Here is a 13398-nt window from a genome sequence, read left to right on the forward strand (position 1 = left end):
CTGCACAGCCATGCTCTAACCACAGTCAGTTCCAGCTTCCTGTTTCCTGCCTCCAGTGGCCAGGGCACGGAATGGAGGGATCCTGGATGTTTTCTTCACCACTTTGTCTGAGATAAAAGTAGTGGGAACAGTCCGCAGGTCATGCAGCACCTGTAGAGAGAGAGAAGGCGCAGAGATAAAGTTTCAGGTTGATGACACAGAAACAGAATGAATGATGAGTGGGTGGGAGGTCTTTGAAATGAAACTGTAACTCTGTTTCTCCCTTCACAAATGTTACCTGAACCACTGTTTTCCAGTTTCTGCCATTTCTTCAACTGCTTGTCCACCTTCTCCTGCACTTGTAGATCAATTTGTATGGTGGGAGGGAACCACTCTCCCCAACCCTGATCAACAAATTGGGTCACCGGCTTATTGATTTTGCAACATCACCATTCCTGAAATCTGTCTGTAGACTGTCTCTGCACACTCCCATAAAGTGTCTCTGAACGACCAAACCCCATGGAGCTATCTGACCCCATGGACCCCAACCACACCCCAGAAATAACTGCATCTCCCCATGAACCCCAATTATCCACTGACAGGAGCTGTGCTCCCATCCCCAAGGACTCTAAGACCCATCCCAGAGACTCCAACCATTCCCAGCCTTAGACGCTTTAACCAGCCCTCTGGAGATCCCATGTCCCCAAAATCTACCCACACTTATGGATTTCCACCTGCCCTGGATTTCAAATTGGACCCCTACTGTCCCCACAGACTCTAATCTTTCCAGCCGTCACCCTTTCTGGGACTCTGAACCCCTCACTGGCCAGCCAGACTCCAACCAGAACAAATAAAACCCTCATACACCTCAGCAAGTTCCTAAAACCGCGTCTCTTTGAACCTCAGCCATTCTTGAGATCCTTACTAGCAACAGCTCCAGCCCCACCCTAACTACTCAACCCTGCGACTCCATGAATAAGTACACATCATAAACATGCCCAGTCATTAGTTAAGTGGTTTCCAATACTGATCCCTTCAGTGTCCCCCATGGTGAACCCATTCTCACTTCCCTATCCAATGGGCTCCCCATCTCTGAAACATTCCCCGGACTCCAATCTCTATTTCTTAGAGTTAACTCCTTTGAAATTTGAATGCAACCCAGTCCACTACACAAAGCAACCTCTCCTCTTCTGACTCTGTCTACACTTTGCTCTGCCTTGGCAAAGCTGTCAACATAATTAAGTATCCCTCCCAACCCATTCTTCTCTCCTCTCCACTCCCATTAAGCAGAAGATAGAAAAGCTTAAGAGCACATACACCAAACTCAAGGAAGTCTTCTATCTTGTTGTTATCAGACCCTGGAACAGACCGCTAAAGTTGAACCCTAGATCTGTAATCTGTCTCGTTATAGTCCTTGCACTTCATCTACTTGCACAACACTTCCTCTGTAATTGTAACTCGATGTTCCCATTGTTTATTTTTGTGCTACCTGATGTACTTATTTTTGCAATAATCTGTCTGGATGGAATGTAAACAAAAATTTTTAACTGCATTTCAGTACTTGTATCAAACATAAAATCCATCCAGCCCCTTGTGCACACCACTCAGGGATCTGTGCCCAGTGGCCTGAGCTCACAGGGACCCCAGCCCCACCAGAGAACCTAATGCGACACACCCCCACTTCCATCCCTGGGGAATTCCACACCCATCCCATGAACTTTGGTCATTCTCACTTCGGACCCAAAGTCCCAGCCACTTCCATTGAAAGTGGTACCACAAGTAGATGTGGTGAAGGTGTTTGACAGGCTAGCCTTCATCAGTCAGGGAATGAATATAAGAACTGGGAGGCTATAATGTAGTTATACAAGATGTTGGTGAGACAACATTTGGAGTATTATGTACAGTTTTAATCACCATGCTATAGGAAAGATGTTATTAAACTAGAAAGGGTGCAGGAAAGATTTACCAGGATGTTGCATGGACTTGGGGGGCTGAGTTACAAGAAGATGTTGCGTAGACTAGGACTTCATTCCCTGCAAGGTAGAAAAGTGAGGGGTGACCTGATGGGGATATATAAGATCGTGAGGGTCACAGACAAGGGGAAAGCACATGGTTTTTTCCCAGGGAGGGGATGCTAAAAAGAAGGCAACATAGTTTTAAGATTAGAAGGAAAAAATTTATAAAACACATCAGAGGCAGCTTCCTCACACAAAAGGTGGTCGATTATTGGAATGAGCTGCCAGAAATTGTGGTCAAGGCAGGCATGTTAACAACATTTAAAGATGTTCCAGATAAGAGCATGGATGGGACTAGCTTGATTGTTAATATTGATCAATTGGGCTGAAGGGCCTGTCGCTCCACATGATCCCAGCTGCCCCTCCCATAGACTCAAACTAGATCCCTCCATTGAACCCCAGCCACAATCCCAACCATGCCCCTTTTCACGCCCTCCTACTGACCCCACATACCCCAACCTCCTTCCAGTCATCTCCTGCCTTCCAAACCCCTGAATCCCTCACTGTGCCACAGGACCCCACATTGGGCTGCAACTACCCAAATGGAGAAGCTGGGTGTCCTGATTCCCAGCAAGCCTGGCCCTGGTGTGCCCCAGAAACTCAACTGGCTGACCACTCACCATCCAGGATACTGATGCTGGGGCACATTGAAGCTGTTTCTTCTGTTGATGGGCTGTTGACCATCTCCTCTGTCATCGGGTGTGTTGCAGCTGTGTCGAAGGACATGGACGGTGAGGACCCCTCCCATTCCTCTGTCCCGGCACACTCCAGATGGCCAGGCCGGGAGGGGGCTACTGGATTGGCGGCGAGAAGTGGATCAGAGACGCGCCCGGGGTAAGCGGGGGGATTCTGGTCGGATGCCTGGGGCACCTGCTCCCCCTGGGCCACAAGGGCTGTGGCCTGGGTGTCCGGTTGCTCAATGGTGCAGCGGCATACTGCCTCTTCGTAGGTGGGTAACACGACAGGCACTCCCTCCACCACCACAAAACTCCGGCTCCCCGACCTCTCCACCTCACCACTGAAACACAAACTGGGCTCCTTAGAACCAGACTGCTTATACACCCCTATCCACATCCCCTCCCCTCCTCTCCCCCCCCCCCCACTGCCCTCAACTGGGACAATTCTGGCTCAGTTTCAGTTCTTCTATTTGAGTTTTCAGTTATTATGACTAAAAGTGGCACAGCTGCTGCCTCAGTGTGCCAGAGACCCAGGTTCAGTCCCAACCTCTGATAATGTCAGTGTGGAGCTTACATGTTCTCTCTGTGGGTTCTGCTGGGTGCTCCAGTTCCCTCCCACATCTGTAGTCCATAGAGTGAGTGGCAGAACTGTTGCAGAGTGGAACAATACAGAAACAGTCCCTTCAGCTTACCATGTCCATGCCAACTTTACACCATCTACACTAACCCCGTTTACCTGCATTTGGACCTGTTCAAATATTGGACCAATGCCTATTAGATGTCACAACTGCATGATTCTACCAACTCTTCTGGCAGAGTGTTCCAGATATTAACTACTCGGGAGTCAGGGAATTGAGTATAGAAGTTGGGAAGGTTATGCTACAGTGGCATAAAATGTTGGTGAGGCCACATTTGAAGAATGATCCTCAGATTTGGTCAGCCTACTATAGGAAAGATGACATTACGCTGTAAAGTGTGCAGAAGAGATTTATGAGGATGTTGCCAAGTGTAGAGGGACTGAGCTATGGAGAGGTTGAGCAGGCTAGGACTTTATACATTGGAATGTAGGAGAATGAGGTGAGATGTTATAGAGGTGTTTAAAGAGATAGTGTCTCTGTCATTTCTATCAGGTTTAGGGAATCAAGAACCAGAGGGCATAGGTTTAAGGCGAGAGGGAAGAGGAATCTGAGGTGCAACTTTTTTTCATAGAGGACAACCCTGGGATGTATATTGTCAGTTTCTGGAAAGAGCTGCCAGAAAAAGTGATTGAGGCAGGTACATTAACAACATTTACTGGATACTTATACAGGCACATGAATAAGGAAGGTTTAGAGGGATATGGGCCAGGCATGGGCAAATGCGACTAGCTTAGGTGGGAATCCTGGTTGACAGAGACCAGTGGGGCAATGTGTCTGCTTCCATGCTGTGAGACTGTATCATACTTTCCCGAGGGCCTTAGACCTGACCCACTGATTGGTTCTTGGTCGGCAAGGACAGTTGGGCTTATTTTCATAGTGTATGACACTATGAAAAATCTTATCCTTTGGATTCCTTTGAAACTCCCCACTAAAATAGGCCCCATGGCTTTGAGTTAGTGTTTAATAACACCATAGTTCAAATGACCAAAGGAGCCCACTCCCATGTGGTGTGATTGTGCAGCAAAGTTCACTCAAAACTTTGAAACTTTTCAAAATTTTGAAAATCAAACAGAAACATTCTCAAGCTGAAAATCTGCAAGAACAGAAAGTTGCTGGAAAAAATCAGCAGGTTATATGTAAAAAAAAAGAAAATGTATCAGGTGAAAGACCTTCCATCAGAACTGAGAAGGAAAGAAAACAAGGAGACCCAAGAGAGTGCAGATGCTGTAATCTGGAAGAACACAAATTCTAAACACAGCAGATTCTGCAGATACTGGAAATCCAGAGCCACACACACACAAAATGATGGAAGAACTCAGCAGATCAGGCAGCATCTATGGAAATGAATAAACATTGACGTTTTGGGCCAAAGCCCTTCTTCAGGACTGGAGAGGGGAAAGACACCAGAATAAAAAGGTAGGGAGATGGGAAGGAGGACGGGCTAGAAGGTGATAGGTGAAGCCAGGTGGGTGGGAAAAGGACTGGAGAAGAAGGAATCTGATAGGAGAGGAGTGTAGACCATGGGAGAAAAGGAAGAATGGGGGACAAATGGAGGAGATAATAGGCAGGTGACAAGAAGAGGTAAGAGACCAAAATGAGGAATGGAAGAAGAGGGAAGGAAGAGGGAAAGAACAGAAGGAGAAATCAAGGTTTAAGCCATCAGGTTGGACCCTACACAGATGGAATATGAGGTGTTATTCCTCCACAGTGACAGTGGCCTTATTGTGGCAAAGAAGGAGGCAACGGACCAATATGTCAGAATGGGAATGAGGATAGGAATTGAAATATTTGGGCACCAAGAAAATCCACTTTTTGTGAATGGATCTGAAGAAAGGTCTCAGTCTGAAATGTTGACTGCTTATTCAATTCCAAAGATGTTGCCTGATCTGCTGAATTCCTCCAATATTTAGTGTGTGTGGTGCATAAACTGTTGGAAGAACTCAGTGGGTGAGACAGCATCTGTGGAAGGAAATGGACAGTAGATATCTGGAACTGACATCATTCATTTGGAACCTTCACCCTGATGAAGGGTGTCAGTTTGAGATATCCATTTCTCTTCACAGATGCTGCTTGTCTCACTGAGCACAGAAATGAGACACTTGGCCCATCTAGTCTGTGCCAATCCATTAAACTGCCTAGTACCATCAACCTATACCCTGACCATAGCCCTCCATACTCCTCCCATTCATGTAACTATTCAAATTTCTCTTAAATGTTGAAAGTGAACCCACAAATACCACTTCCACTGGCAGCTCATTCCACTCTCTCACCACCCTCTGAGTGAAGAGGTTTTCCCTCATGTACATCTTAAACATTTCACCTTTTACTCTTACCGCATGAACTCTAGTTGTAGTCTCACCCAAACTCAGTGGAAAAAGCCTTCTTGCATTATACCCCTCATATCTGAAACTCCCCTCAATCTTCTACATTCTAGGGAATAAATTCCTAAGCTATTTAACCTTTCCCCATAACTCAGGTCCTCAAACTCTGACAACACCCACGTAAGTTTTCTTGGCACTCTTTCAATCTTATTTACATCTGCCCTGTAAGTAAGTGACCAAAATTGCTCACAATACTCCAAATTAGGCCTCACCAATGTCTTATACATCTTCAAGTCTAGTAGTATACCAAAGGATTGAAGGACAAGGTCAGATCCAAGAAAATACTCATACTTTCTTTTGGATTGGGAAAACCAACGAAAGGAGAGATGCCTTTGCCATTTCCAACAAGATTGCTAGCAAATTGCCAACACTTCTGATACGGATATCTGAAAGAATCATGCGACTACGTGTTCCCATCGGAAAGGATTGTTTCCTGAGTTTGATCAATAAGTATGCGCCAACCATGGCATATTCTGATGAAGAGAAGGAGTCCTTCTATCTGGAACTGGCTGAAGTAGCTGATAATGTCCCTAGGGCAGACAAATTGCTCATCTCGGGAGATTTCAATTCCAGGGTAGACAAGGATCACAGTAACTATGAAGGTGTCATTGGCAAATTTGGTAAAGGCATAAAGAACACCAATGGTGACCTTATGCAAAACTTTTGCACTCAGAGGGAATTGTGTGTTACCAACACTTTCTTTTATCAACCCGAGAAGAACTACTTCACCTAGGTGCACCCAAGGTCAAAGCATCTCCATTTGCTTGACTACGTTGTGACTCGCAGAGCAGATATGCCGGAGGTTCTATCAACAAAAGCAATGCATGGAGCAGAGTGCTCATCTGATCATTACATGGTACGATCACAACTTAAACTTAAACTGCTACTGCCAAGGTGAAAAACACCCAGTGAAGCACCCAGGGAATTGGAGACCAACAAGTTGGCCAGTGAGGAACATCCGAGGAGACTTGTCACAGCATTGGCATTATCACTCCAAGAAGACAAAGATCTTCTCAATGACCCAACCAATACTGAAGAATGCTGGAAGCAGCTCAGGAAAACCATCCATTCAACTGCAAGTGTGGTGCCTGGCCACCCTAAGAGAAAAACTCCTGACTGGTTTCAAGAACAAAATGATTCAATTCAAGAACTGTTGGAGATGAAACAAAGGCTTTATATGTGTCACTTGAAAGAGAACTCTGAAAGAAGCAAAGCAGCATTTAAGGCCATGAAAGCCAAAGTTCAAAGGGAGATCAGGGCTACGAAGGACAACTGGTGGAATAAGAAAGCAGAAGAACTGCAAGCAATGTCAGACAGGAATGACCACCACGGGCTCTTCTCAGGACTGAAAGCTATCTGTGGCCCAAGAAGCAATACAGTGGCCCCAGTAAAAACTGCAGATAGGAGCAAGCTACGCACTGACAGGAAAGACATCATTGAGTGATGGAGGGAACACTTCTGTAACCTTCTAAACCAACAAGGTGCGGCTGACCACAACGCATGTGAAGGGCTCACAACTAGACCGGTAAGAGAAGAGCTTTGTGGACTCATCACGATGACAGAACTTAATAAGGCTTTTAAAAGATACCAGAAGTGGTAAAGCACCCGGGCAAGAGGGCATTCCATCAGGTGTACTGTAGCAAGGTGGTCCTGCTCTGAAGACTGAACTGTTAAAACTTATATAATGCTTGTTGGCAGAATCAACGTCTCCCTCAGGATTTCAAAGATGCACTGATAGTCATCATCTACAAGAAGGAAGGCGACCGTAGTGTTCATGGAAACCATCGAGGAATCTCACAGCTGGTAAGATTATGGTGAAGATACTGCTCAGCTGGCTCAAGATCATCTCAGAAGATGTGTTTCCTGAAAGCCAATGTGGCTTTAGGGCTGGAAGTGCAATCACTGACATGATTTTTACTTTGAGGCAACTCCAGGAGAAGGCAGTAGAACAGCAGCAACCATTGTACATTGTCTTTGTTGATTTCTCACAAGCATTTGATACGGTGGACAGAGAAACACTCTGGGAAGTGCACAAAACTTAATGGCAGTCCAGATAGGCTGGTTACGATGATCAAGTTGTTTCATGAGAACTTGTCCGGCAAAGCATCTATCGGAGGAGATATCAGCAAAGCCTTCACCATCAACCACGGGGTAAAACAGGGATACATTCTTCTCCAACTTTGTTCACATTATATCTTGCTGCAGTTTTGGAAATAATGGACCATAATTTGGACAAAGGTGTATACATCAGGACTTGCTCAGATGGAAAATTGTTCAACCTGTCAAGACTCAAAGCTTCAACCAAATCAAGAGAGATGCGTGTCAGAGAGCTTCTGTATGCAGACAATTCAGCCCTGGTTACTACTGATGTTAATGTGATTCAAGAAATTGTAGACCACTTCTCATTTGCTGCCACTCTTTTTGGCCTAAGAATCAATGTCTCCAAAACCAAGCCTCCTCCTCTGAGTAGTCCCAGTAAGACCCAGCCGCCAGTCGTATCGATCAATGGGGTAGCGCTGAAATGCTCTGACTCTTTCACTTACTTAGGAAGCGCTGTGACCAACACCAACTCATCAGATCTGGAAGTTGAGAGGAGAATTCAACCAGCTACAAAAGTCTTCGGTGCTTTGCAGAAGCGACTTTGGTCTTGCCATGACATTAAAATGGCAACCAAGGTCAAAGTGTATAACACAGCTGTTTTACCATCTCTGCTTTATTCAACTGAAACGATGGCATTGTATCAGAAGAAATTGACCAAGATGCAACTCAAGCATTTACGCCGAATATTACACATGAAGTGGCAAGAGAGGGTACCAGATGTGGAGGTGCTCAAACATGCTGGGACAGTCAACACAGAATCGCTCATCACAGCTTCTCAGCTGTGTTGGACTGGTCATGTCACAGGAATGAGTGATGATCGTTTAAGCAAACCTGTTTTCTGTGGCGAGCTACATGAAGGAAAGAGGAAGCATGGTGGTCAGAAGCTGCGCGACAAAGATGTGTTCAAGCGCCATATGAAGAACACTGACATGAATGTCAACACCTGGGAGAAAGATGCTTTGGATGGAAGAAGTTGGTGCTGCATTGTCAAAAAGTCAATCCCAGCTGTCGAGGAGAAAAGGCAGAAGAAATATGAAGCAGGTAACAAACACAGACATTCGGTGCTAGACCAGTCAAATCACAAATGTAACCGATGTGGGAGATGGTGCCGATCCAACGCTGGTCTTGTGGCCCATAAACATGCCTGCAGAAACTAAACTATCAGCATAGTCAACATCGAAATCAATGGACAACCAAAGAGAAAGATACGTCTTCAACATAACATCCTATTTCCTGTACTCAATATTTTGATTTATAACTATATAACAATTACAGCACAGAAACAGGCCATCTCGGCCCTTCTAGTCCGTGCCGAGCGCTTACTCTCACCTAGTCCCACCAACCTGCACTCAGCCCATAACCCTCCATTCCTTTCCTGTCCATGTACCTATCCAATTTTACTTTAAATGATAATACCAAACCTGCCTCTACCACTTCTACCAGAAGCTCGTTCCACACAGCTACCACTTTCTGAGTAAAGAAATTCCCCCCATGTTACCCCTAAACTTTTGCCCCCTAACTCTCAACTCATGTCCTTGTTTGAATCTCCCCTACTTTCAATGGAAAAAGCCTATCCACGTCAACTCTATCCATCCCCCTCATAGTTTTAAATACCTCTATCAAGTTCCCCCTCAACCTTCTACGCTCCAAAGAATAAAGACCTAAACTTGTTCAACCTTTCTCTGTAATTTAGGTGCTGAAACCCAGGTAACATTTTAGTAAATCTTCTCTGTACTCTCTCTATTTTGTTGACACCTTTCCTATAATTCGGTGACCAGAACAGTACACAATACTCCAAATTCAGCCTCACCAATGCCTTGTACAATTTTAACATTACATCCCAACTCCTATACTCAATGCTCTGATTTATAAAAGCCAGCATACCAAAAGCTTTCTTCACCACCCTATCCACGTGAGATTCCACCTTCAGGGAACTATGCACCATTATTCCTAGTTCACTCTGTTCTATTGCATTCTTCAATGCCCTACCATTTACCATGCATGTCCTATTTGGATTATTCCTACCAAAATGTAGCACCTCACACTTATCAGCATTAAATTCCATCTGCCATCTTTCAGCCCACTCTTCTAACTGACCTAAATCTCTCTGCAAGCTTTGAAAACCTACTTCATTATCCACAACACCACCTATCTTAGTATCATCTGCATACTTACTAATCTAATTTACCACCTCATCATCCAGATCATTAATGTATATGACAAACAACATTGGACCTAGTACAGATCCCTGAGGCACACCACTAGTCACCAGCCTCCAACCTGACAAACAGTTATCCACCACTACCCTCTGGCATCTCCCACCCAGCCACTGTTGAATCCATTTTACTATTTCAATATTAATACCTAAAGATTGAACCTTCCTAACTAACCTTCCATGTGGAACCTTGTCAAAGGCCTTACTGAAGTCCATATAGACAACATCCACTGCTTTACCCTCGTCAACTTTCCTAGTAACCTCTTCAAAAAATTCAATAAGATTTGTCAAACATGACCTTCCACGCACAAATCCATGCAAACTGTTCCTAATCAGACCCTGTCTATCCAGATAATTACATATACCATCTCTAAGAATACTTTTCTTTAATTTACCCACCACTGACGTCAAACTTACAGGCCTATAACTGCTAGGTTTACTCTTAGAACCCTTTTTAAACAATGGAATAACATGAGCAATATGCCAATCCTCTGGCACCATCCCCGTTTCTAATGACATTTGAAATATTTCTGTCAGAGCACCTGCTATTTCTACACTAACTTCCCTCAAGGTCCTAGGGAATATCCTGTCAGGACCCAGAGATTTATCCACTTTTATATTCCTAAAAAGAACCAGTACTTCCTCTTTAATTGTCATAGTTTCCATAACTTCCCTACTTGTTTCCCTTACCTTACACAATTCAATATCCTTCTCCTTAGTGAATACCAAAGAAAAGAAATTGTTCAAAATCCCCCCCCATCTCTTTTGGCTCCACACATAACTGTCCACCCTGATTCTCTAAGGGACCAATTTTATCCCTCACTATCCTTTTGCTATTAATATAACTGTAGAAACCCTTTGGATTTATTTTCACCTTACTTGCCAAAGCAACCTCGTATCTTCTTTTAGCTTTTCTAATTTCTTTCTTAAGATTCTTTTTACATTCTTTATACTCCTCGAGCATTTACTCCATGCTGCCTATATTTATTGTAGATATCTCTCTTTTTCTGAACCAAGTTTCCCTTGGTTCGGGAAACTAAATAACCAAGGATATTTATGAAGACCAATAAGCCAAAATCTTTATTTATAACCTATCTACCTGTGACACCACTTTCAATGAATTGTATTCCCAGAGCTCTTTGTTCTACTGCACTCCTCAGTGTCCTACAGTTCGCCGTACAAGACCTACCCTGGTTTGTCCTCACAAAATGCAACACCTCATGCTTGTCTGCATTAAATTCCATCTGCCATTTCTCAGCACCTTTTTCCAGCTGACCCATATCCTACTGTAAACTTTGATAGCCTTCCTTGTTGTCCACTACACCCCAAATCTTGGTGTTCATTCCCACAAATTTGCTGGTCTAGTTTACCACATTATCATCCAGATTATTTTTATAGATGACAAACAACAATGGACCTGGTGCCGATCCCTTTGGCACTCCACTAGTCACAGGTCTCCAGTCAGAGAGGCAACCATTTACAACCGCAAAGCCAGTGTCTAATCCAATTTACTACCTCATTTTGAATGCCAAGCAATTGAACCTCATTGGTCAACCTCCCATGCAGGATCGTGTGATTGGCCTCGCTAAAGTCCACGTAAACTACATCTACTCCATGCCTTCATCAACTTTCCTGGTAATTTATTCATAAAATTTTGTAAGATTGTTTAGACATGACTTAACATGTACAAAGCCATCTTGACTATTCCTAATCAGTTTGTGTCTATCCAAACATTTATATGTAGGATCCCTTAAAGTAGCTGCCAATTACTTTCCCACTACTGATGTCAGGCTCATCAGCCTATACAGTAACTTGAGTTCTCAGCAAATTATTTCAACAGAAAAAAACAAGTTTGTTTAGATAGCAGAAAAGGTGGGGGAGGGCAATGGGTGGAACAATGGAACTGTCTGTAATGGGGTGTGATGATGTAGCCATTCATTGGACTATCAAGCTGTGTTGCTAATGTTGTGAAGTTTGGGTGATGCCCAGTAAAACCAGAGTATGAAGAAGCGAAGGAAGGATTTGCAGGTAAAAACACCAAGTTCTGATACAAATAGAAAAAGGGGAGTTACCTGAAGTTGGAGAATTCAGCACTGAGTATTGCAGACTGCACTGTGCCAAAACAGCTTTATGAGGTGTTCCTCAAGCTGCACTGGGCCTCGATGTATCAGTGCTGAAGTCACGGACTGATTGGTCAGAGGGGGAGTGGGGTGGGCAGTTAAAGTGCCAGACAAGAGGGAGATTGGGGTCATCCCGCAGATTGGGTACAGGAGTTCCACAAAGTGATCACTCAGTCTGTGTCTGGGTTCTCCAGGATAGAGAACACATTGTGAACACTGAATACAGTTCACTCGATGAGAAAAAGTACAAGTGAATGCTGCTTCGTCTGGAAGAACTGCCTGGATCTGAATAGTGGGAAGAGCATAAAAGATAGAGAGAACATCTCCTGAGGCTGCAGGGGAAGTGCGAAGGGCCAGAAGAGATGGGTGGGGATGCAAGAGTGGGGTAGGGAAGGGTGGATTGCAAATGAAGCATTCCAAAATGCTGGAAGGGGACGGAAGTGCTCTATTCCACGGTAGAGGGGAAACTTTAGTTCAGGCAGAAGAAAGGCATTTCAAAGGCACCTTGTTGGAAAGTCTCACCGTCCAGAGGAACAGTGAAATCAGCAGAATGGAATGGAGGCCTTACAGGGTGCAAGGTTCTACCAGTGAAAAGCATGAATAAAGGATCTGGCCAGCAGATTTCAGATGTGGTTTTGCAACGTTTACAATGAGTGAAATCCTGAGAATTGAAATCTAGAGGCCAAGAAACTGTAGATGCTGGAATTAGGAGAAAAACACAAACTGCTGGAGGAACTCAGCATGTCTGTGGAAAGGAATGGACAGTCGAGACCCTTTGTTTGGATCCCAGGGTTCTAGGCTTGACTGTCCTATAGCTCCCTCAGTCAGACTCCCATATTCAAACTTCCCACATAAAGTGCTGCTGGCACCACCCAGGTGATGTCTCAGTGAAAGGCTTGATTCCTGAACTAACCACTGTCAACATCTGTCTAAAGACATCAGTCACTGCATTTAAATTGCTTCCTGCTTTTCCACTGAGCAGGCAGAAAGTTACTTCTACAATACGCTTGTAGATGAGGATGAGCGGAGAGGTCAGTTAACCTTCTCCTTAAATCAGGTGTAGTTACTCAATAAACATGGCCCACTCCCCCTAGTGTAGCCCTAGTTTCTACTTGAAGACACACAGTTCCAAATCTGTTACAACACTGATCAATAGACAATAGACAATAGGTGCAGAAGTAGACCATTCGGCCCCTCGAGTCTGCACTCTGGAAGCATCAACCAGAGGAGACAAGATGAACAAGTAAAAATCAGAATGATTGCATTATGAAAT

At 44.3% G+C, this 13398-nt stretch overlaps 1 protein-coding gene across 6 annotated transcripts in view; it reads right to left on the bottom strand.

The window, feature by feature from the left end:
- Window positions 1–8: 8 nt before the first annotated feature.
- Window positions 9–13398, bottom strand: part of susd4 (sushi domain containing 4) — a 92862-nt gene continuing 79472 nt past the window's right edge. For 5 of the 6 annotated variants that reach the window (XM_059982683.1, XM_059982684.1, XM_059982686.1 and 2 more), the window contains 2 exons: window positions 2615–3024; window positions 9–150 (listed from right to left, as the gene is read on the bottom strand). In XM_059982683.1, coding sequence (XP_059838666.1) covers window positions 140–150; window positions 2615–3024 — 421 coding nt within the window. In that variant the 3' untranslated portion in view covers window positions 9–139. The remainder of the gene's footprint in view (window positions 151–2614; window positions 3025–13398) is intronic. The other variant, XM_059982682.1, reaches the window with a different exon arrangement.

The sequence above is a fragment of the Hypanus sabinus genome, chromosome 10, assembly GCF_030144855.1.
Source record: "Hypanus sabinus isolate sHypSab1 chromosome 10, sHypSab1.hap1, whole genome shotgun sequence".
Taxonomy (NCBI): Eukaryota; Metazoa; Chordata; class Chondrichthyes; order Myliobatiformes; family Dasyatidae; genus Hypanus; species Hypanus sabinus.